This window comes from Coenobita brevimanus, chromosome 110, assembly GCF_032717465.1.
Source record: "Coenobita brevimanus isolate Jiangsu-jjx chromosome 110, ASM3271746v2, whole genome shotgun sequence".
NCBI lineage: Eukaryota > Metazoa > Arthropoda > Malacostraca > Decapoda > Coenobitidae > Coenobita > Coenobita brevimanus.
The window spans coordinates 41,172,461-41,199,830 of NC_137063.1; the positions used below are offsets into that span (position 1 = coordinate 41,172,461).

General features: G+C 42.3%; 1 protein-coding gene across 1 annotated transcript in view; it reads right to left on the reverse strand.

Moving 5' to 3' along the window:
- The window catches only part of CdGAPr (GTPase-activating protein CdGAPr), a 350,099-nt gene that overhangs the window by 252,682 nt on the left and 70,047 nt on the right, over window positions 1–27,370 (reverse strand). The window contains exon 3 of the mRNA XM_080286103.1: window positions 16,482–16,754. Within this exon, the coding sequence (XP_080142229.1) occupies window positions 16,482–16,754 (273 nt within the window). The remainder of the gene's footprint in view (window positions 1–16,481; window positions 16,755–27,370) is intronic.

The following is a 27,370-nucleotide window of genomic DNA, read 5'->3' on the forward strand; positions in this document are numbered from 1 at the left end:
CGTACATTCTAACACTACAGTCACATCCTGTACCATATATACCTACCCATCGTCATTCCAAGTCTCTTTCACAGTTAAAAGATGGGGTGAGGTAGGATCCAGAAACAAAGGACGATAAAACACCCAAGGACGAGACCTATCAAACATCACGTTCGCTAACAAAGGCAACAATATCACTCTTCTACCCTCAATGGAAATATAATCTCTCTCTCCAACTCTCCACTGCATTATGTCACAAGTAAAGAGTTAATCATTAGCGAGGATGGTCTTGACAATACACATACAGACAATTTTATCGAGGCTGAACTGCAATCCTTTATTCCAAAGTATATTATTCTATTCCCACAAATATACTTAACCAAACTGAGCCTCATCTACATCTATCCAAGTATCTATTAAATTTTTATCTGTATCTATCCAACAATCTACTTCATCCTCATCTATATCTATCCAACTATCTACTGCATGACGTCACACCCGGAGAGCTCATTAGCAAGGGTAGGCGTGACAACTGATCTGACGCAATAATATCCAGGCTCAGCTGTAGTCTTTCAATGCACCGTGAGACAACAGCTGGTGCAACGAGGGATAACAGGAGCATCACTGTGTATTCCTCTCTCTCTCTCTCTCTCTCTCTACCATTCCTCACAGGGTAAACATCTGGTGCTTGTAGGGATAACAGAAGCATCTCTCTCTCTCTCTCTCTCTCTCTCTCTCTCTCTCTCTCTCTCTCTCTCTCTTCCCTTCATTCCACCATGAGCCAACATCTGGTGCCAGTAGGGATAACATGAGTCTCTCTCTCTCTCTCTCTCTGTTTTGATTCAGACTCCTTAAATAGATGTGTTTCTCTATTGCGTTGCGTGTACGTATGTACACGCTTTAACTGTGTGTGTGTGTGTGTGTGTGTGTGTGTGTGTGTGTGTGTGTGTGTGTGTGTGTGTGTGTGTGTTTACATAAATCATCTATATGTTTAATGAACGCAGGCATTATGTATGTGTGTATGTCTTTGGGAGTGAGTGTGCGTAATGGCTGTGTATGTATGTATGCATGTATATATCCACCCGGCTCCACACACCGTAACCTCCCTCACCTCGCTGTTGTTGCGTCATGGCCTTCACCGTCATGACACAGTTTCTTGTATTTGCGTATTTGCATTTTTTTTTTCTGTGTATGCGACAAGAAAACCTGGTGCGGTGTGTGGAGATGCGTACTATTATAATACCTGATCTGTGTGTGTGTGTGTGTGTGTGTGTGTGTGTGTGTGTGTGTGTGTGTGTGTGTGTGTGTGTGTGTGTGTGTGTGTGTGTGTGTGTGTGTGTGTGTGTGTGTGTGTGTGTGTGTGTGTGTGTGTGTGTGTGTGTGTGTGTGTGTGTGTGTGTGTGTGTGTGTGTGTGTGTGTGTGTGTGTGTGTGTGTGTGTGTGTGTGTGTGTGTGTGTGTGTGTGTGTGTGTGTGTGTGTGTGTGTGTGTGTGTGTGTGTGTGTGTGTGTGTGTGTGTGTGTGTGTGTGTGTGTGTGTGTGTGTGTGTGTGTGTGTGTGTGTGTGTGTCAGACTTCACATTACATCACCCACAAATGAAGCGTCAACCATGCCCAAACATCACCTCAACCAACAAAATATTCAAACAATAATACAAACTGACAAAATCACTCCATCCACACCAATACATTTTTTTTTAAATACCTAAGCGTTCTGATTTTATGTTTTTCTCGCTAAAATAACCGCAAACGCAACTGTAGTACAAAAATACACATATACCCTCGTATCTTTTTCGTATAAGAATAATTAAGCCAGCAGACAAAATTAAGAGATGCATCCTGTGCCCAAGCTGCTGTATTGGAAGAATGATGAACAACATGATTCTAAATATTTCTGAACTAATTTGGATTCACAGATATTTATTACTTAAAATGCAATGTTACTTAAAGTGCTTATGTTCAAATAATGGTATGAATAAAAACAATAAACACATTCATTATTCTATGTGGGGAAAAAAATAAACGACTAACTTTATACTATATCAAAGCTTTGAGTTCAGATACATTTGTTTCTGTTCGTCTATAAATATAAAATCCAGGTAGACAGTGATAACACCCTAAACACACCCTCTTGGTGATGATCTTTTGGCAGACCTTTGCAACTGCTTATACTTTTAGCACAATATTGTTTTAGACACCTGACTGCAAACCGCTAACCATGAATTTCATTTTTGGTAGAGTCAGAGCATTTCAATTGGCTTCGAGTAGTCTATCGTTCCCAAAAGGATACACTAGGTTTGTTAATGAACTGGGCGAAATTAAGAGGCTATGCCAGGTAGTATATTCCAAACTTTGTACTGTATTCACGCTAACGCAAAAGGAATTTATTCATCCAAAGAAAATCAACTGTGGCCATGAGTTAAAATAGCGTTGGGTTCTTCTTCCTGCACGCTCTTCGGTAAACAGAAACTTTCCGAAGGGCGAGTATGTTTTTAAGGGGAGTGTAAGACTTGTATTTGTTGTCTGGCGTCCGACCCCCTCCTGACCCCACCACCACTCCAGTCCACACACACCCCTTCCTGGTCTGGATGAAGACACTTTTAAGGGGTCATGAAATACTAGTGTGTGAACATATATTTTGAGGGGCTCAAATGATCGAAAGCCTTTTTGTGACTAAGATTTATTTTTTACGGGGTATATATACGTGGTCGAAACTAATTCTTGGAGCACATATAAAGCATCGTCGGTGATATTATTATAAGCACAGGAAAAGCATATTCATCACAGTTTCTTTTGTGTGTGTGCTACCCTAGGTACTGATCACAACGTCTATCTACATGATCGTTAGCAAATGTGTTGATCAAACTGTCTTCTATGTGTCTGTGCCACCGTATGTGCTTACCAATCTCCCTTTTGTGTGTCTGTGCTGCCATCTGCACTTGTCAGCTCTCGTCTTGTGTCTTTGGTACCATTTGTACTTAGGAACTCTCTTGTGTGTCTGTGGCACCATATGCACTTATTCAACTGTGTCTGTGCTATTTGCCACAAGCATTATCAAACTCTTCTGCTTGTTTAAGTTCCTATGTACTCTGATTAAAAATTTTCTGACGTATTTGTGTTATCGCCGAGTTTCTCTAAACGATTATAAGAAATACCCAGCAGGCTTGATTAAACATAGCTGAACTCCGGATAAGTCAGGCCTGACCAAGTTTAGCAGAAGTATATACATATGAATCAGGAGAGACGGTACACAGGAAAGTTAGCCAAATCTAGACAAACTCTATCGTCTCTGGGAGCACATGTTTCGCTTACCTGAATGAATTAGTTTCACAACAGCCAAAATAAGTACGCGAGGCATTGTCCTCTGATGGGTGAAGGTACTAAAATTTTCAGTAACTAATTACCGAGTTTGTCTGTGTATTCACGACTACGAAAAAGTTGGCTAGGTTATGGCTAAACTGGGAAAGGGAAATCTGGCCTTTGATATATGTACTTTGGCTGATTCATGTTGTATTAGAAAACTCCACAAAAAGATTATACTGTACCTCTCTCTCTCTCTCTCTCATTCCGTGTGTGTGTGTGTGTGTGTATGTGTGTGTGTGAACGAGGCAACCTGACACACAGCCTAAAAACAGCCATGGGGGACAAAGAACAAGTGTACAATTAACCCGTTGTAAAAAGGGCCCTGACAAAGACCACGCTGGCGGGGCCGTATGTACAGGAGGCAACAAAGACATAAAGACCATCACCTCAAGAATTCTACCCACACAAAGACTGACAAGGACAGATGAAGACACAAATAAAAAAAAATACAGAAACACTTACCACACGAGAAGAAAAAATCACCACCCCAAAACAAACCAAAACAGATGGTGACACATATATGGCAAATACAAATACAGGAAAAGACAATTATTGGAGAAACATTAAACACACAGACGGATGAAGAAGGACAAGTATACACAAAGGCACGTACGGTTAAGACAGAAAAAGATGACAAGCAATATCACCGGAGGAACACGTCTATGGATATAACGATGATGAAGCTACAATATATACACTAAAGCACGAATGAAATGGCAAAGGAAGGTAAAGCAAAAGCTAAAAACAAGGAAGCAAATGGACTAACTGAAAGGCGGGCCAAGACAGACACGATGACATACAAGTACATTCAGCATTACCATGCAATGCAGAGTTCCCTAACGGATGATAACCATACATATGTTATTGACCTTCGAAGTATATGGCTGGTTGCTGCCCGTCATGGTATGGGAAACAATTGTGTGAAGTTATATCAAAATCTGTATACGCATGTGGAAGTTACAGAGGTATGGCTGTTAAGATGACAACACCCGACCTTGTTTCGGCCCCAAGTGTGACCTTGACCTTGGGAGTAGATGGCTGGATGTTGCGCGAGACACACCGTCATGGTATGGGGAACAACTGTGTGAAGTTATATCAAAATCTGCCCTTGCATGTGGAAGTCACAGACCGGACACGAAAAATAAGAGAAGACTGACGTACTGACGGTACCTCGTAAACCTATACAATACTCCCCAACCATAGAGACAGCCAAAGACACACTGACACAGGCGAAACAAACAAACAAACAAAAAGCAACAAAGACATAGGAAGACAACAAAACAAAGACAAAGACTGGAGATGTCAGAATAACAGTGAGTCACAGAGCCACGTCACTCAAAGCGATCAACACTGTCAATGCATCTCTCTCTCTCTCTCTCTCTCTCTCTCTCTCTCTCTCTCTCTCTCTCTCTCTCAGTGTCGTTTATTTTGTTTATTCTCGTTATTTGAACTGCCTTCCCCTTCTCACTCCCTCCCCACCCACCTCTCTCTCTCTTTCTCTCCTTCCAACAGACAGCCCCGTATTTCACCCAATCACCCAAATGCACTAATATCTTCCGTCTGTGCTGTTAACAAATCAATACATCGCCAAAACAGCCATACAGGATAGAAAGAAAATAAATCGCGGAGCACACCATAGCTTTTCTGTATAACTTTACGTGGGAGGGAAAATATTTAGTACAGATTAAAACCTAACTTATTTAAACGAAGCTACATGGGAGAAGGGAAAATATATATGGGAGGAGCTTAGAGAGAGAGAGAGAGAGAGAGAGAGATTAAAATACACGCCAATTAAGTTGGTTCATATATATTCCCACAATTCAGCCACCGGAACAAGCCTCATAAAGGTCAGCTCATTACCATACAAACTTCCCTCTACCATACTTACCATAAAACACACACACACACACACACACACACGCACGCATACATATGTACGCGTGCGCGCACACAAAGTACCACAGCTCCCTCATATCACCACCCCCCAAAAACAATATATCTCTACATAATGCGCGTACACACATCCACTGCCACAGGTCTGCCAGTCCCCCCCCCCTCTCTCTCTCTCTTTCTCTCTCTCTCTCACACACACACACACACATCCACCCACATAGGAGATGCCACACAATACCGGTACAAAAACTCAGCTCACAAGGCCAAATTCCGCACGACTTTTTCTTTTCATCCAGCATATATTACTCTTTATTCTATTCTATTCTACTGATTTAACCTTTACTGGCCCATCAACAGCGTAGGGGTCCTGGGCTAGGCTTCTCGGTCCATTCATTTATGCCCAGTGTGACCGTTCCTCCCGTTACTTACGCACTGTCAAAAATTTAAGTAATGTCAGTATGTTAAGGCCGACGATAAAACCGTGGAAAATTTAGTAATGCGAAGAAAAAATATCCTCTACGACTGGATAAAGGCATATGCCACAGCCGAGTTACACACACACACACACACACACACACACACACACACACACACACACACACACACACACATCATTTGCCACTGCCAGACTAAGTACACGGCATATGATGAATCCAAGAGATAAAGCTATATACTACATAAGACCAAGGGATACAGCCAGCTACCATAAGAAGGCACAAGATAATGTTCAATTCAAGACAGAGCCATCTACCTCAAATAGCCACATGACAGATAATGAGCAATACCACTACATAAAACCGGATACCAAATTTTTGCATAAGACTATACATGGCATTGGCTGTCAGTGCATGCAACAAATACATCCATATAAAGTTTACCTACACCTAGAGTGCATAGTCAAATACCAATCCATACAGGGCCGAAAGATACAGCCAAATACAAAACAATGCCACCAAAGCCAGGCATTACACAAAGCCAGTTAGTTGACAAGATGGCCTGAGAGTACACAAACCAAATTTTAATCAGATAATATTCAAAGCCACAAATAAGCCCAGTGTGATATACTACAAAGCCAGGTATTATACAAAGCACGGTAGTACACAAACCTGAAAAGATAAAATACAAACTAGACGCACAAACCACAGCAGTACTCAAAGCCACTAGATAAAACCAGCCACTAAACAAAGCCAGATAGTACACAAAGCCACATTACAAAGCCAGCCACTAGACAATGCCAGCGACGAGACAAAGCCCCTAGGCAGTACAGAGAAGAGGAGAGGACAGAGAAGTTTCTCCCTGCCTGGATCATAACGCTTCCGGTCGCTTCCTAAGATACCGTTACTCTCTCCCTCCCTCCCCTCCTTACTTGCTTACTCACTACCAGACAGATACACTCCCAGACACACAGTCACTTCCAGACACACACACACACACACACACACACACACACACACACACACACACACACACACACACACACACAACATTCACTTCCACACATACCTTCTCTCAATACAAAATATCCACTGCCTCACAATTACAAACTCTCACATTTCCTTTCTCCCCCTCAAAAAAAAAAAAAAAAAAAAAAAAAAAAAAAAAACACCCACACCGTCATTCATACTACACACATACACACACACACACATACGACAGGTCCCACAATGTCACAAAGTCTTCAGAGCTATACCTACAGTAAGAACATCCATGAAGACAACCAGGAAACTCTTAGCTGAGACCCTTGGTAGAGAAAGAATTAAGAAACTATCCACGTAAACAATGAAAAATAAGAAGCATCCACTCATCCCAACACAGAATCGTAAAACCAAAAGTGAAGCAAGAAATCAAATCCACCTCGAGACGACAGAAGAAAGAGCCTGTAAATGAACTCGCCAAAGCCAGTGAAAGGAACAGGGGTACTATCAAAAGACCAAAACAAACGATAAATCAAATCCATCCCTCGAGAAGACAGAAGGAAGAACTCACACATGACGACTGCCAATGCTAGTGAAATCAGCAGCAGGGAAAGTATTCATAAGGGATCTTGAGGCAGTATGTAAAAAGAATATTAAACAGTATTCTCGATTAAAAAGTGTTCAAAGCAACAAATTATTACCAGGAATAATCTTAGTTTTTCTGCATGAAGCGTTTGGTGGCTGCAAGAACGAGAAAGACAGAAAAATAAAAAGAGTCAAACATATACACGACTCAGGCACAAGAATATTTATGAATACAGTCGAGTCAGCAGTAAAAATGAGTCTAGAGTCAAGCGGTCTTCGCGGGCTGCAAGAATCTGGTCACATCATCATCATAGTAAAGGAGAAAGTGCACTGAGCAAGCATCGTAATAAGCAGTGCTAAGGTATGCACGAAGAATGGCGGCGTGGACAAGGCAAGAGTAAGGAGAGGTAAGTAGGAAGGTAGGTAGGTAAGGAGGGGGATTATATACAGTGTTATAACATAGGATGGGTGTTTCGATAGGGCAAGGTTAGGAGGAAATATTTAGGTTTAGACAGAAGGAAGGTTGGAAGGAAGGGAATTTAACTAGAAGCTTAGGAATACCAACACAAGATAAGGTAGAACGTTATTAGATTGGGCTGTGAAGGGTAGGTATGGTAAGTTTGCGGGGAAAATGCACTGAAGAAGCAGCGTACAGAGCAGCAATGAGGAATAAAGGGAGAAAGGCGGCGATGGAAAATGTAGGGGTTTATAGGGATAAGTCAGCAGACAGGAAAGAGGACAGTTAAGCAAGGGGTTACGCTGGAGCAGGGGATTTTGGGTAGAATGAAGCCCTGGAACATGGAAGGGGTTGGCTGGCAAAGAGATATTAAGGCTACGCTCAAGGAAAGTTTGAAAAAAGGATGGACCTATAGCCAAAGGAATGATAAGACAGATGGAATTAAATTCTGGCAGAAAGAATACAATGCAAGATGATGGAAGGGTTGTACGAATGCAAGAGGGAGAAAGTGTACTGAACAAGCAGCGTAACTAGCAGTGATAAGGTACGCACGGAGAAAGGCACCAATGGACATGGCTGGGGTTGATGGAGGTAAGTAGGTAGGTAGGAGATGAGCCAGGTAAGGAGGGTTAGATAGGAGGAGGATTATTTAGGCAAGATATCAATTAGGATACTGAGGGACTAGGCTGATCGATTAGAGTACCTGGTCTTGCTAGCTAACATGATAGGTCATTACCGCCGAATGATCAATCAATAAAATAGGACAAGTTAAAGATATACCTTACACGTTTGGTAAAATATGGTATTTTAGTCTTAGGAAGGATTAGGCAGATACGAGAAGGCCTAGGTGAGAAGGGGGTTAGCCAGGTAGGAGGAGGGCAAGGCAAGGAGAGGGGTTAGACTGCATGAGAGGTTGGGTAAGATAGATGGATGTTTAGACAGAAAGAAGTTAAAAAAGAACGAAAGAAAGATGGGAGACAATAGGATGGGAATTTGCACATCTGAAAGGCATTTCAAGCAGACGAGTTTATGTATGCAAGGGAAAAACTAGGAGAGGATAATGGCTGGACAGGCTGACAGAATACGATGACGGAAGATTTAAGAAAGAATGATTGAAATTTAGACAGAAGAACAGAAGCTCATGTAGTGAGGAATGGATAAGTTTAGGTAGAAGGATGGATGGATATTCAAGCAGATTAATGGAAGTCACGGTAGTATGCAGGATGTAAATTCATGCAGGAGAAAGAAGGTAAAGACAGCAGGAAAGTTAGAAGTTTAAGCAGGAAAACTGAGGTAAAAGTAGCAGGCAGGGTGGAAGTTTAAGCAGAGGTAGCAGGCAGTGTGGATGTTTAACCAGAAGAATGGAGGTAAAGGTAGCAGGCAGGTTGGAAGGTGGGAGGGAGAATAAAAGTGTGGGCAGGAGGAGGAAAGTTTGTGTTGGAAAATGGAAGCTTGGGCACCTTGAGGAGGCAGGGGAGACGGGGGAACAGAGTTTAGGCGCTATGACGGGAGAAAAAGAAAGAGGATGGTTGCAAGAGACACAGGAGTAAGAACAAGGGAACAGGGAGGGGGAGGAAAGAGGCAGGATGGCGCAAAATCGGTGAACTATAAGAAGGGATGGACTGAGGCAAAACAGGCAGAATGTAAGGAAATAATGTGAACAAATAGGTTGAATATAACATGTACAGTAGATTGTAGGAAAATATGAGGAATGTATGAAATGGGTTGAAGAGAGCAAAATGGGTAGAAAGTAAGATAATAGGTGGAATGGAGATTGTAATATTTAATGAATGAAAGTATGAGGTGAAAAAGGCCGACTGAGGTAAAAGAAACACAGAATGAGACAGGGAAAGACATGGTGAGGCAGGGAAACTAGACAGTGAGTCAGGGAAACAAACAGTGAAGCTGGAAAAGACAATGAGGTAGGGAATTAGGTAGCCAGCAGAGTTTCAGTAGGATGGATAACAGAAAAAGGGTACAGAAACAGAGTGAGACAGGGAAACGGTAAGCAGGAGAGTTTCAGTAGGCAGGCTGGCGGGGATTGGGGGGTTGGATGTCATTAGTGTGGAGATCTGCGGTTGTGGCCAGGCAGCGGACCAGAACCAGACCATTGTGGACACTGCCTCACCGCTCCACCGACCCAACCCCCACTGCATCACCACTGCACTCAAATCACCACTACGTCAATCCCACATCACAGTGCACCAACCGTATATCACCATCTCGTCACTGCACTCGCATCACCAAGACAATTCCTCATCACTGCACCATTCTAATCTCACTTTTGACACTACTTCATTATACTTACATCATCATATACCTCCGTGACTCACCATTACACCGCTGCATAACTCATTCACAAGAGTCCTCGACACATTGTACCGTCACCATACTCTACATTACCATAACACTTTTAAATTATCACCACACCATTCTGGCTTCATCAATAAACCTTACCATCACCAACACAACCGTCATCTCAATCACCACCACCAATACATTACTTACACCTTTCTCAGCTATTGGTGGGTGGGGATGCCCATCATCCAGTCACTCGATGTAGTGTTCCCTTTAGGTTACTCTACACTGAGTGAAATGCCTAAAGGTTTCCTGTAACCCATGAAACCATGTAAAACAATGGGTGGTAACCATATAACCAAACACTGGGGTGACATGGGGCCTACTAAGGTGACTCTGCTAACTGGATGGAGACGTATATGCCTCGTCCACCCAGGAACCAAGCTTCCACATAATTTCCCAAGCCTTGTTTTGTCTGCCTCAAGGGAACATCGATTCACTGAACGGGATGACCCTGTAGGTGTGACTGCTCGCCTGCAGTAAATGGTTCCTCGGCCAGACAGACCGGGTTGCTCTACTACTACAACTACTACTACTATTATTACTACTACTACTGCTACTTCTACTCTATCTCTAGCAGCTACCATCGTCACCACCATCCTTACCACCACCACATAACGTTTTTACATCCCCAGCACTTATCGCCATCAGCTTCATTCCTACCTTTTTTCATCATAATCACCACCAACACTACATCACTTCTACCTTTCTTCATCTCCATTACCGTCACCACTTCAAACTCGCTCTGCTTCACCACTACTGGCTATCACTACAACTCTTCTTTATCTCCGGCAGTCACCATCATCACCATTACACCACATCTACGTTTCTATCTCCTGCATCATCACCATCACCACATCACATCCATCGTTCTCCATCTCCAGCAATGTCACCACCTCAACCATCGTCACCATCAACCACTAAATCACATCTACCTTCCAGCACAATTACCACCACCGCTACATCACTTCTGCTTTTCTCCATCACCAGCACCATCACCAACACCGCTACATCACTTCTGCTTTTCTCCATCACCAGCACCGTCACCACCACCACCAACTACTACATCATTCTTGCGTTTCCCAGTCACTCTTCTGTCTGTTCCTGATGAGATTCCTGATGAGACAAGCAGCTGTTCCCACAACCCTGTGCTTTTCCTGATAATTACGTGTGTGTGTGTGTGTGTGTGTGTGTGTGTGTGTGTGTGTGTGTGTGTTACGTTTACTCCTTATATAATTGCTCATAATCTAATTGGTAACCACGAAACAGATCACAGTAGTCGTGTGTGTGTGTGTGTGTGTGTGTGTGTTACGTTTACTCCTTATGTAATTGCTCATAATCTAATTGGTAACCACGAAACAGATCATAGTAGTCGTGTGTGTGTGTGTGTGTGTGTGTGTGTGTGTGTGTGTGTGTGTGTGTGTGTGTGTGTGTGTGTGTGTGTGTGTGTGTGTGTGTGTGTGTGTGTGTGTGTGTGTGTGTGTGTGTGTGTGTCCCTTCCCCACAACAAGCCATGACGAAATCGGTAACCACGAATCAGCGAACAGCCGTAACCCGAAGCCTAATCTGTGTCATATACATAAGGGAGATGTGGATAAAACCAGCCAAGAGCAAGCCTTTATATAATTCTCTTTCAGATCATTGTTTCAGGTTCTTCAAATTACTGTTATGTTATTTGTAAGCTGAATCGAGAATATTATCCCTATCGATGCTATGGACGGAATTAGGTGTTTTCTTCAAGCTAATTCAGAACCACTTTTTTCTGCAGGTGATTTTAACTGGCAAGGTGGAGAGAGAGAGAGAGAGAGAGAGAGAGAGAGAGAGAGAGAGAGAGAAATAACCCCTTCACTGCAATGAACAGATTCTTATCTTTTTTTTACATAAACACCAAACGATTCTGACGAGTAAAGATAAATCCTACCATTCAGAAAAAAGAGCTACTCCTTAGGGCTACCTAGACTGTACCTGTGTGTGTCAAATGAAGGGGTAATTAGGCTTGGTGTCAATTATGGTCATTACTCAATTTACAGAGCAAATGATGAATATACTACCCTCATCCAAGACCCCTTCCTTAAGTAACTTCTAAGAATAATCATCTATACTAAGGAAAATCGTATCTACCGTGTTAATTATTTCTGTTACTTCCCACTATTTACTACCCATGTCTGTAATTACTGCTGTAAATTCGTGCAACTAAATAATTTTCCTCTGATATCCAAATACACACTTTTCACCAACAATGAATATAACAGTACAGAAAACCTCAATTCTTTCAACATTTATCCATTCTCTTCATAACGCCAATTCCTTCGCCACGTCTACCGTTTTACGAAGATTCCCGTCCTTCAAAGATCCTTGGTAGCGCGAGAGCGATAAAAACACACTCTCACAGCACGTTAAAAAAAAAAAAAAAAAAAAATCGCTCAAATGACACTTACCGTACCGCTCGCTGACTACACCACCATCCTCTTCGCTCCCGATTCACTCACCTAGAACGGAACATAGTCATTAGCGTGGCGAAACTCCTAACACAATGCACAGAATTAGGCAGACAGTTACGCGTGAATACTGTTATATACAAAATTATACAGGGAGTTATGCGTCAGTAGTTATATACAAAATTATAGTTACGCGTGAGTACAGCTACACAGATGTCATTGAGGCTTTGTACGTTAAATCAGTATTTCTAATTTACGTTCTTATTTTGAGTGTTAAGAAAAATTACGTTTGTGAAAATGAAACTATTTTTTTTTTAATACCTAGCAACTGAGAAAACACTGTGAAAAGTGTAATATAACGTTATAAAGAATGTAAATATAAACTAATGTGAATATAAATACTCTAAATCTACGGGTAACTATAAACGAAGCCTCTCTCTCTCTCTCTCTCTCTCCTTGATAACACTGGTTGGAAGGTCACGGTGGTGTGTAAAAACGGTGGAGATGGCTGAATATTTATCCTATAATGGCTGAACCCTCTCGCCAGCAGCATCGACAACCAATACTCCCTCCCTCCTTCTACCAGGCGCACACCAACACCACTACACCAGGGATCATACCAGGCACACCATCACAATACCACCACACAGAATACCAGTCCCATCCCCTCACACCATACCATACCATACAATAACACACAAAATTCCGCAACTACAAACACCATCACATTAATACAAACAACATTCCACATCGCAACAATACCACTCTCCATATACCCCTTCCACACCACCAGCAACACCAATATCAGTATAAGAAACACACAAACACTACACCAAGCATCACACCAAGATAACCACAAAATACCAAACTATACATCGCACCGATCTATGTATTATACATCATACCAATACCACTCCACACCACATAAACAACAACAAAAATACGACTATCAGAAAACACCACACCAATACCACCCCAAATATAACAGACCACCACATACCACAAGTCATCGCACTACTCTGCATGTCACACCATACCACTCCACAGCACAAATACCACACTATACATCTTACTAACAACACTATAAATGCCGCCCACCACCACACCAATACCACCACTAATATCACTCCACACCACAATCACCAAACATCATACCAACAGCTACCACCATAAATACCACGCCACACACCAACACTATAAATGCCACCCACCACCACACCAATACCAGCACTAGTATCACTCCACACCACAAACACCAAACATCATACCAATAGCTACCACCATAAATACCATGCCACACACCACATCATGAATACCACACACACCACAACACCAAACACAGGACAGGTATACGAGGAGAGTACACAAAACTAATTATCAGACTTTTAAACCAATTTCCCTTCATGTCGCCACTGCTCTTCCAAATAAATGATTGTAAACACACGAATGGTATAAATGCTATTTCACTTCACAATATGATTTTAATAAAGTTATCAATAACCACGGAAAAAAAAAAAAAATTCACAATACACCAACTCTTCATACATTATACGCAAATATACTCTTCATACATTACACACAAATATTTTCATCACATAACTATACATCATACACTAAATATTTATCACTCATACATCAAACGCCAATACATTCATCACTCATATTGTTCACCAATATTATCACAAAGAATTTCATGTTCTCATCTCTAAACACACACATCACCCCTTAACCCCTGCAGCTTGAGGTCTTCCTTTCACAAAAAATCGTAAGGCAACAGCTAAAATACATCAGACAGATCGTTATCAAAATGAGGGGGTCAAAAATAAGACTCCTAAGTTAAAGTAGTATCATAATCTTCATCGATAACAAAGCAACCTGCAACTTAACATCTTTCTTTACACTATAATTCATCACATCCTCACTAATCACAACATTTCGCCTATCTTACTTGTACTTGAGAGGCTATAAATACTCATCACAAACTGCTGTCATCACACACATACAACTCATCTTAGGCATCTTTATCATCATAACTTCACCTCTTCGTCATACTCCTTTACCTACAATCATCAAAATCAGAACATAAAGTAAAAGATAAAGCTCGCCTATTATTCCATCGTCTGCTTCATAATTAGATGTCCGGCCCTTACTTCCCTGACACATCACATCAAAGAGAGTGTCCTGAGCAGAGAAATATCCAAAGTCGCTCTCAGCAAAGAAATATTTAGCCACCCGAGTCACTGAGTACTAGAAGGAGAGAAATATTTGGTGAATTTTAGCCCATTCCAAACATCCTCACCCGACGCACCACAACTCCAACTCACTCCTATATACAACAACTCACCACAAACTCATTCGCTGACCTAACAACCTTCACACTTTAACCTTCGACTGCTAGGATTTCTCTCTACTGCAGTAAATCGTCTGTTGATAGCCTTAAAAAAATCCCATGTGCACCAGAAGCAGAGGAAGGCTTAATGGAAGTTTTTGAAGCCTGTGATTGCTAAGAATTCTCTCGGGTGAACAAAATCCTCTGATGTTGGCCTCAATTCAATAGTATCGTACAACAGCAACAGCGAAGATAAACCATTCACCTCTATCTCACACTTCATACCACTACTCATCACAGTTTTACTAATTTACCAAACATTCACTACATTACTGGGCTAGACAGAGATGCCTTCACGCGGTGACAAACCTCCCTATCCCCAGACTCGTTAACGGTGAACTGCAAGAAGGCGGCCACCGGATTCACGTTCAGATGAGCACAAAGCCAAAACAACACATACCATACCACAATACCAGTGAAACTAATCCAACACTCTTTACATAAAACAAAACCTCCAACATTTCACATCATAACTCATTCACAAACTCAAACACTTGGACTATTTAATCACCTTTCTCAACCTCACAGCACTGTCCTTTACACCCTGGACTGATCACAATTTCACCCAAGACAAGACCCTGATCATATTTCTACACAACCTGACTGCGCACAACTGCTTTGAATAACTATACGTTAACCTCACCATCATTTAAACAAGGCGCCTCATAACTGCGTCTACTTTATGTCGTAACTTTTCTCATTTAGCTCCCGGTCCTGGGAGTAAGACAGACAATTATTCAAAAAAAAAAAAAAAAAAAAAAAAAAATGCTCGACGGGAAACCATAAGAACTAAGAAACCAAGTGGATGGAATCCTGAGTTAGCCCTTAAAATGTCTTTGTGCACCAGAGAAAACGGAGCTATTTCACAGCAGACTATGCGATGTTTAAAAGGAATTCGACTGCCTGTGTTTTTTAACCCTTATAATTGCACATACGCACTTCGTTTCAACTACCACTTGCCGGATGTATTAATCTGAAAAATAATCTACCATAACAATCATTTTAAAAGGTCATTCCACGTCCGTGTATAAATTAAACTTTTCATTGTCATTCCCTCCCCACTGTATATTTACATTTTTTGTTATTTCTGCAGTCACCTCTTTTACTAGGTCCACTTCCTACTATATTTTCTATCTCTGCATTTTCTCTTACATGAAGTTCTTTTGCCTACCTCTACTTATTTCTTGCATTTTTCTTTCCTCACGTCCTTTTAGCACAACCACTATCCTCACACAGATCTCTTCCTCCTCCGTATGTTTTTTTTTCCTCTCTCTCTCTCATATAATTTCTACATCTCAATCTTCTCTTAGTTTTACTCTCACTCAATCTCTTCTGTTCTACTCTCTCTCTCTCCCCAGTCCTCATTTAATCAATATTACTACCTCAATCCATTCTATCCTCAATTTCTCTACTCTCTCCAGCAGCCACCTCTCTCCTCTCCCCTCATTATATACCTCAACACCTCAATCTCTTCTACTCAGTTTCCCCTCATTTTATCATTACCATTACGTTTAACTCTCAATCCATTCCACCACCTTTCTCCACCACTTCACTTCTCCGTTCTCTCCTCCTCCTCTCCACTCTCTCTTCACTCCCCTGCACCCACCTCTCTATCATCGCCGGGCAGGTTCTCCTCAGGCGGTAGTTCCGGTAGACGAGAGAACTTCCGGTCGTAGCAGCAGCGGTGGAGTTGTCGGTCGAGGAAGCGGAAGTTCTCGTACGTGCGGCGGAGGACCCATGACCTGCCCAGTGAGGTGACCTGCACCAAGATTGACCTATTCTCCGCGTCCTCGCCTCCACCGCTGCTGCCGCAGCCGCCGCCGCCGCCCCCGCCACCTCCTCCAGAGAGCGGCTTGAGCTCCTCCGATACCAAAGACACCTGTGGGGAAAAACGGATAACAATATTGCAAAGAGAAGTACTTACAGGATAACATGCCAGAAAATTACCAATAAATCAAATGCCCTTCTCTCCATCTCCCTCAATAAACATATGTTGAGGATAAGAGGAAATTCAGCTGAAAGGAAGATGATAATTTGTTCTTTCCATGACTGAGGCACAAGTAGTTTATTCTGGCTAACACCTACTTTTATCAACAAAATAGCCGAATGAAACGAGTAAAACTTTAAAAACCAATAAAACGGATATGTAGGCTACATTTAAGAAGTTATATTTTATTTATTTATTCATTTATTTATTTGCTACTGCCAGATCACTTCACAGCTGTACATTTCATCCAATGAAAACGTTAGCATAGGCAACGAAAATGGGGTATGACAGGCTAATATTTCCAGCTACTTGTAAATAAATAGTTTCCTTTTAACATCAATGACACCTTTTACATACAACGGAACATTAACATACTGAAATATCATGTAACAAGGAAGCGCAAAAGGAGTGAAGGTATGTAACAAGGAAGTACAAGAGGAGCCTTCTGATATTATGCACAGCTACCAGAGTACTTGTGAATGATGACCAGGATGTTTATACAGGTTAAGTGTGTGTGTGTGTGTGTGTGTGTGTGTGTGTGTGTGTGTGTGTGTGTGTGTGTGTGTGTGTGTTTTCAAAGGTTTACCATCAAAGGATTCTTACAAACAAATGGACTACACAAAAACATGCTTGTGTTGGTGAATCTCTCTCTCTCTCTCTCTCTCTCTCTCTCTCTCTCTCTCTCTCTCTCACACACACACACACACACACACACACACACAGACGCAAACAACACCTGCAGCAACATTACCCATTCCCGCTCCCTTCTGAAACAAAAGCAAAAGAAAAAAAAAACTACAAGATTGAGAGAGAGAGAGAGAGAGAGTACAATTTTTCTGTGTATCTAAATACTGCATCCGAAGCCCCACAAATGAAGTTCACCGTCCTGGTAAATGACTCCTATATTTACGCCAGTGACATCACGCCTCTAATAACACACGTCTCATAAAGCACCTGAAAGTGCGTGCCTCATTTATTATATTTTTAATTTCACGACATATTTACTCATATCTCTGGCTGTGGAAATCGACCAATGTATTTTATTCTGGCCTACAACGGTCCATTTAATTTAGTCGTTGGACTCATATTAAAAACTGTTTTGATGACCGATTGGCCTGAGAAATGAAGAAGTGTATGTTTAATTCCACCTAATTCCATGCGTTTTTATTCATCGTTTGGCCTGAGAAATGAAGAAGTATATATTTAATTCCACCTAATTCCATGAGTTTTTATTTATCGTTTACTCTGAGAAATGAAGAACTGTATATTTAATTCCACCTAATTCCACGCGTTTGTAATTTATTCATCTCAGCGAAACCCCCTGCAGTCACGAGTTAAGCATTTGTTACAGCATCACCAATTTCTTAATATTATAAATACACAAAATAAAATAAAACATGAACTTTGAAGCTTTTGTTTCTCTCTTACCACAGACATGACGCATCAATCGGTAGAGAGTTGGCCTGCAGTCCTGACGGACCAGGGTTCAAATCCCGCTGAGGCAGGGAACAGTTTAAGGATTTGAATTTCATAAAATCAGACTTTACTGATCTACCAGAAGACCCGCCGACATGTCGTAAAATTACCCCCGCTAATACCAATACATCAGTCCTATATGAGACAGCCCTAGCATGTATTCAGTATGGACGATGGGTGTTAGCGCCGAAGTGGTGACATGTAGAGGCGTGCGGTACGTAGGAGGACTACTGGGCCTTGAAATCAGGCTGTGAAGCCTATGCCCAGAGTCGGTCACTCACACACACACACACACACACACACACACACAAAATATTAATATCATGCAAAGACGATATATAAACATGAAATATCGTAAAAAAAATATATATAAAGTTACAATTTTCCTCTAAGGATGGAATTATTTTATATATACATCAAGGCATAATGTCCTTAATTTATAAACAGTTTACTATTCACGTCCTTCAGTTACATCTTCCATCAATCAGTATTAATAAAACAAACAGAAAAATTCACATTATTTCTAAGGCATTACTTTTTATATACAGTATACCACATTTTTTATTCATATATTACCAGTTTACTATTCACATCTTTCAACTGCACCTTCCACCATGCAATACCAATAATACGAAAAGTAAAGTTCCTGTTTTCTTGTACGCTGGAAATTCTTAATAAACATGGGTGTATCAGTGAAGGACGGTGGGGCGTGGAGGAGGCTGTGGGCTATCTCGCTTATCTCAGGCCCGGGGAGATGGTGGGCGGCAGGCTGTGTTGATACTGGGTTACATCACAATACACTATCCCGCACCACACGATATCCCCATGACACTATACCATCTACATATATCCAATACACCATCCTACACCGCACTAAAGTACACAACGTCAAATTACAACTCACACTACATTATCTTACTACAGTTCATGCATCCAACTTACCATCTTCCTTACGCCAGCATCATTATTCTTTTATTGCTACCTCCAGACGTTTTTACTCAATTTATGGGAAACGTTTCAGATTTTTTTAGTTGCCTTTCTAAACCTGAATGGAACAGTTTAGTGGTAGACTGGGTAAAAAGAAAGCCTGCCACCACAGACAAGACGTTAATAATACTCCATGTCGCTTTATACTCCACTACACAATACACCATACTACACCTCTCACACCACACAACACACCAAACACTATTATTATGTACTCCACTACTATCACACTGTACAGTACTCCACCATACTGTACCAAACTTAACTCACCTGAAACTGACTACACTCAATATCACCACAACAAAACAACAGCTCTCCCACCACACCAAACAACACTGCACATCACAACTTCATATCATTCAGTAATCAAGTAATACCCCATCGAACGGTGCACAACAAGAATTAATTCAAACAGAACAAACTATGAACAATAACATAAGGACAAGCATGAGGCAGGTAGGAGACAAAATGTTAACACCTGTCTGGAATTGGGCCAAACAGGTGTGGGGGAAACAAGCTTATACTCTCTCTTTCTCTCTCTCTCGTGAGCAACCTGAGGCAGGCGACATGTTTAACACCTGTCTGGAACTCCACTAAACAGGTGTGAGTGACAAGCTTGTAAATACCTTCCCCCCTCCCCCCCCTCTCTCGTGTGTGTGTGTGTGTGTGTGTGTGTGAGAGAGAGAGAGAGAGAGAGAGAGAGAGACTGCAACTTGTGCAATAACTCCAGTCAAGATGGGAGAAGTTGTGTGGCGCTGGCTTGTTGATCTCTCCCCCTCCTCTCTTACCCTTGCTCTCACTGTCACCCATTCTCTCACACGTCTTCCTCCATATTCACTATTTCTCTCTTCCACCTGTTTCTCATTTTTTCACTTTCTCCCTTCTGTTTCACACTTTTCTCCACTTTCGCTTCTTTCTTCTTCTGTAGATACTTATTAATTTCTTCACCTTCTTACTCTCACCCATTCCCTCCCTTAAAATTTACCTCCGTCTCATTTTTCTTTTCCACATTTTCAATCATCCTCTCACTCTCACCACCCATCCTCTCACGCCTTCCTCCACCTTTTGTTTCCTTCCTCTTCCCCATTTCTTTCACTCTCTCCCACTCTCAATACGAGTAGGGATGGGGTGTCAGTAGGGGAAGTACTACACGTGAAAGTGGATGTGTTGTACTGACCAAGGTTGTGTGTAAGACCAAAGATATCATCGGGAGAACAGACAAGGTACGAGTGTATATATTCTATCTATCTATTGCCAGACGCCTCAATCCCGTTTGGGGTGGCCACAAACAAATCGCCTCCAAGTCGCCCTGTCCCCCGCCATTTCACTACCCTGCTCCCAACTCACACCCCCCTCTCTCATATACCTCTCCACCCCATCCCTCCATCTCATCCTCGGTCTCCCCGTCCCTCTTCCACCCTCCACCTCACTCACATACACTCTCTTCGTCAGTCTTTCACCCTCCATCCTCTCCACATGGCCAAACCACCTCAGTGTGTTCCTCACAACGCTTCCTATCACATCCACATCAACACCACAACGCTCCTTTATATCCTCATTCGTCAGCCTGTCTCTCCACGTGACTCCACAAGCTCCTCTTAAATAACTCATTTCCATTGCTCTCACTCTTGACTTGTGTCCTTCCAACAACGTCCAAGCTTCACTTCCGTACGTTAGAGTTGGTATCACAATACTGTCATGTAGTAACTTTTTTACTTCCATGCTCACTTCCCTGTTTCTTATCACTGCTTTCAAGGAACCAGCAACCTTTCTTCCCTGCTGTACCCTTTCAAGCACTTCACCCTCCAAACCTCCATCCTTACTCATCACACTACCCAAATACTTAAACGTACTCACATTTTCCAATTCCTCACCATCCAACCTCGCTATACATTCACTGACTTCACCTCTCTCAAAGACCATCACTTTACTCTCCCTACATTCACCTTTAGGTTCCGTTTCTTACACACTCTCTCAAACTCATCCACCAAGCCTTGCAGCTCCCCTTCATCTTCACTCAACAACACAGTATCATCTGCAAACAACAGTACAGGAAGTTTCCAAACACTATCCTCTCTCACCAGGGCCACTCCAACATCCACTACCCTACCTTGTACCTCTTTTATTACCCCATCCATGTACAGATTGAACAACCATGGAGACATGACACATCCCTGTTTCAAACCAACTTTCAAAGAGAAAAATTCACTTAGTTCACCATCCACACGCACTGCAGCCTTAGCACCATCATACATACTCTTCACAGCATTCAACAACTTCCCATCTACTCCATATATTCTTAACACTTTCCACAATCCTTGTCTATCCACCCTGTCATATGCTTTCTCCAAATCCATGAAAGCCGCATACAACTTCTTTCCCTTCTCTAGAAACTTTTCCACTAAAGATCTAAGAATGAATATCTGATCTACACAACCTCTTCCCTTCCTAAAGCCTCCCTGTTCTTCTCCAACTAATTTCTCTGTTCTTTCTCTAACTCTGTCTATAAGTATCCTACCATACACTTTTCCTATTATACTAAGAAGACAAATGCCCCTATGATTACCACACACTTCTTTTTCCCCTTTTCCTTTGTACAAGGGAATAATTATACCTGACTTCCAATCCTCCGGGACTCTACCTTCCTCCCAGGCCAATCTGCACATCTTCCACATCCATTCTACTACTATCTCTCCCCCATGCTTCAGCATCTCACCACACACTCCATCAATTCCTGGGGCTTTCCCCGATTTAACTTTCTTCATTGCTTCCACAACCTCTATCCTACTGATTTCTACCTGTCTTCTCACCTCCCTCCTTCTCCCAGCCATTCCCCAGCCACTTATACTCGCATTACTTCCATCCTCTACGTTCAACAATTCCTTAAAGTGTTCTCTCCATCTGCTCACTTTTTCTCCCTTCTCCACTAGTAATCTACCATGTTTATCTTTCACTCCCCTGCTAACTTCACTTCCACCCTGTCTTACGAAAGAATATCCCGCTGCCATTCAACGTCGCCTCTCTCTCTCTCTCTCTAATCCAGCACCACTTCCCCGCCGATACTCTCAAACTTTCTGCGTTTCCCCATCCAGTTATCACCCGGAAGGTAAAAATTAAATCCATTACCGAAGTCCCCCAGAAAAAAAAAAAAAAAAAAAAAGGATTGTTGTGTGGGGAAATTTCGAAATGATTATTAAATGAATGGCTGGGTTAAAAAAAGAAAAATCTCGCCATGTTTCGGACACTTTTCTCGCTGTTGTGGAAAAATGTGGTTGGTTTTTGTATTACCGATGTCAGGGGGAAAAAAATGTAAGACTAATTTGGCTTTATTGTTTTCTGTTTCCCTATTCGTTGCTTCTCTGTTCGCAAGTGCTATTTTATTCTTTATATCTAGGGAATTTAATCTTTTTTTCCTCTCTCTCTGTCTCCCCGCATCCTTGTATATGGTTCTATATATCTAATTCTCCGAACACACACACACACACGTGGGAGTCCATTCAATATCGAGTCTCCTGAGTAGCATTACATCGAGTGAGTTGATTGCAGGCATGAACACCTTCAAGTATTACAGTGCAGTTTTCTACAGGTCCACTCTCCAGAATTATTACCTCCTTTCCTCACACAACATTGAAATAAGCCAAAAAACCTGAACCATTACCACTGAATCACCCATAAACCAACACAGAGAGATCCTTCCTGTACCTCCAATATCATGATCTGATTGGACTCAAAATATAAAATACGTTTATACACCACTGGAACTCATATACCCAGTCTGGAGATCAGCGAGGGAATCTTACTTTATTACCGCTGCATCACCCAAAGCAGAGACAACTTCCTTGAGCCATTTCGCTATGAGATGTTCTTCGCAAGAGTTAAATAAGACTGTTTGGAGGCTGCAAGAATAAAATTAATATCGTCAAGGTATCGAATGTTTACAGCGACGGAATCTCAACCACTATCGAATAAACCACAATTTAACCGGGAAAAACAAAAAGAAAAACGCCTCAGAGAAAAAACGTTAAGCTAATACTAATTGCCAATAACCCTGCCAAAGAAAGCTAAACTGAAGCCCCCAATAAAACACCCACAACAAGCAATTAATACGGGTAAAAGTGAGGCTGCCTGGCGGTCCCTCCTCGTCTCCGGGTATAAAGTCACCAGACGTCGTAAAAAGCGTCGTAAAACCCCCCGGCCAATCAGCACACAGGGGGTAGTGTCCAGAATTCCTATTGGTCGCCACACCGTAAGTCTGTCGCGTCGCCGGGCCGGTCTTGTGGTTAACCTCTTCAGTATCGCATGAACGCCTTTAAGTGATGTATGCTTACGACCATCAGACGATTTTATTCAGGTTGGAGGAGACTTCTGGAGCTCAGGGGTTAAATATAGTCTTCATTAATTATTTCTTTGTGATATAACCTTCCTTAACCATTTCTCTACCAAGGGACCCTACGAAATTAAGTAGTGTAAGTGAACTGAAGGAATTAAGGGGTCCTCCTCCTCCTCCTCCTTCACCACCACTACAACTATTATTATTATTATTATTATTATTATTATTATTACTGCCGCCAGTTGATTTTACTTAACTGAACTGGTCGCGTATGAACTAAAGGAGGTATTTCAATGGTTGTTCTTGCCGTGGTATTGCCTCTTCAATACCTGTGTCTTTAATGTTTTATTCCTACTAGGGCCAGACGATTTGATTCACCTACACTCGCCGCCCTAAACCAAGTTGGAGATTTCACTGGTCTTTTATATTATTATTATTATTATTATTATTAATGATTTATGAACATAAATAACATGCAAGAAAATATGAAGATGCAACGTGCAAAATAAACTGCTAAGGAAGAGGTATTAGTAAGCCATAATTGCTCACAAGAAAACGCACCAAGTCTGTCAACTGTATTATATTGAAATCAGATGCTCTACCAACCAGGAACCAGCTACAGTACTGTGTGTGGAAAGCTATATCGCCATGGTACATCATACCCAAGTTTCAAGAACAACTGTTGCGGAACGAGGCAAGTTGAAATGGCCTACTTCTGCGTAAATCCCACACGGCTAACAACCAACATTACGCCAGAAACCATTTATGGCCTTTAATCTGACGTACGCTCTGGAAATTTACAGCATACCGGTAACATTTTTGTACCTCCTTCGATCTGTGTGTAAATCCCCAATACAGGTGAGAAACACATTAAAAATATAGCATCTTCTTAAAACTACATGGCACAAAGATTCTATAAACAGTAATATCCTGTTAGGAGAGTACGAAATAAAGTCTCTATCAACGAACATATCTGAGGTAACACCACTTAATACTGAAGTAGCTGAATAAACAATTTCAAATCCTATTGGCTTACAGTACAAAAATCCTATCGAAAGAAGAGATATACCCAGATCTTCTGTACAGGGCGACAGCAATCCCACGCAACCCTGGAACAGCTGCATAAGTGAATTCAGATATCCCCGTACTCATGCGTATGTGAATTTAGACATCACTGTCCTCGCGTGTACATCCTCCAAAACAAAAGAGAATGTGCAATCAGTTACCTTACAACGAACTGCGGACGAGACCCTGCCCTTGGAACAGTGGCTTACGAGAATATTATGACAGTATTCCGAAAACTGCAACTGCGAAGGGAAGGGGATGTTTCCAATTTTTGCGCTCATTTGACCTGTAGTGTAGCGATGGCAACTTTATACACCAAGCTCATCTGAACGTCAACCCACTGGACTGCTCGTCAAAGTTAGCCTTATTCCACAGTCTACCATCCTTCTTTCGGGGGACAGGGAGGGAACTGGGGGAAGTTTGTATAAATGGGTTTCTCCAATTCCAGTGATCATAACAGTGCCACCACATAACGGAATTCCTCTTCTGCATCTTTTACACGAAGATAATGTTTTGTCACTACCTCACTGCTGGTTACGCTATAGAACGTGACATGTAAACTGATCGCTTCTTATGTACGACGATGTTCCATTCATGACAACAAAATCTGCTGCTTGCAAACATCCTTGCACTCTCAATTCTAAGTTTCGGATTAAGACTGTTAATCACTTGGTTTCTTCGTTCGCATACAGTAACTTATCCCAGAGAACAGTGAGAAATAATATGTAAAATCTCACTGTCCCCTGCATACCTGCGTGTCATGTAAAAATGAAAGAAGCGTAGTCTATCGAGTCTCCTTATCCTCCTTACGGAACCGGTACGTGCCACAGAAACGGGCAAAATCTGTAGTGTGATAATTCTCTGTACCCTTCCTCGTAAGTATGTGCAATAGAACAGCACGAAGTACGTACTATGTTTTATCCCTCTGTCCTGCTTGTGTGTGCTTTGCTGTAGTACTCTTTGTGGTACTCAGTAACATGGCCCTGTCGTTCTCCCACGTTAAGTGCCACATAACAGTGAGAATTATTCAGTTGTTACATCCTTCTGTCCTCGCTGTACATAGTTTGCAGTGGCATTTCTTGTGGTCTGTTGAAGCACCCTTGGTATATCATTCTGTCTTTCCTGTATGTATTATATAGTGGTATGTCATGTAGTCTGTAAAATACCTCTCCTTGTTATATCCCTCTGTCCTCCTACTGTGTACTCTGTAGTGGTACTTCTTGCAGTCTGTTAAATCACCTTTGAGACAGCATTCTGCCCTTGCGTGTAGTTTATTTCGTGCAGTCTGTTAAATCACCAAATCCTTCTCATACTACGTGCCAGGGAAAGATTAAAATGCGTAATCTGTAAGCCCAAGACGAGGTACAAACCAGACTACCGCCTTTAAAAGTTTCGTGGGGGAACTTAAAATCCCCACGACCTACTTGAAGCTAAATTCCATGGAGGCGGCGGCCAGACCAACCTTCCCCCTCAGGCACAAGTCATCTTGGCCCGGCCTCCCTCGGCCCGGGGTTATTGTGCATTCCAGGTCCGATTTCAAGTTCCAGATTCCACTTTCTAAGCATCAGGTTCCAGGCTATATTCCAGGTTCATGTCCACGCTCTTGGTGCATTCGGGAACAAAATTTTACTCGCAATTTCTCCTCATTTGTTTCTATCTTACTAGGTAGGCATAGGTTCCTATGTTAAGGGAGGTTTGGTGTGTTCTCTGGCCACAGCTGATGCTCATGATGCTCTATGATATGATGCATTAGGGGGAAGGTGAAGGACATACAGTACTTTAAGTGAGCAGATGCAGTGGAAGAGTTGGAAAAATTATGTCTAACTGTTCCAGGCTCCAGGTCACACTGCAGGCTCGATGGCCAATTCCTGGCTGCAGGTTCCAGGCTCCACTCCAGGTTCCAGATCCCGCTCCAGGTTCCAAGTCCCATCCCAAGTTCCAATCTCACTCAAAGTTCCGGGTCCCACTCCAGGCCCCACTCCAAGTTCCACTCTAAGTTCTAGATTCCACTCCAGGTTCCAGGTCCCACTCCAGGTACCAGACCTCACTCTAGGTTCCAGGCCCCACTCCAGGTACCAGACCTCACTCTAGGTTCCAGGCCCCTCTCCAGGTTCCAGGTTCAATGACCAATTCCTGGCTGCAGGTTCCAGGGCCAAATCCTGGCTGCAGATTCCAAGCACCACTCCAGGTTCATGGTTCCTGGGTCAACTGCTACAGGTTCCAGGCCCCACTCCAGGCTCCAAGTCCCACTCCAGATTCCAGGTCCCATTCTGGTTCTGGATTCGGACCCAACTCCTGGTTCCAGACCCCACTCCACTTTTCAGGTTCCAGGCACCACTCCAGGGTGCCGTCTCGTCAAATCTAAATTACACATTCCCCGGCCCGGCTCACTCTCTGCGGCTCAGCCTTCCACTCCAGACACACTTTACTCCATTCACCTCCCTTCTCTCTTCCTTTTACTGACTCATTCTGGAGAGTCTTTTTCCTCACTCTGGTTTGTCTTGTTCTCACTCTTGTGTGTAGTCTTCTTTCAGAGTGGCGCTACCCTCGTTCTTGATCACAATATCTTCACTTCAGCTTGGACTGTCCCCACTCTTGTTTCACGTAAGCTTCACTCTTCCTTCTAGTGTCCTCAATCAATCTTGTTCTG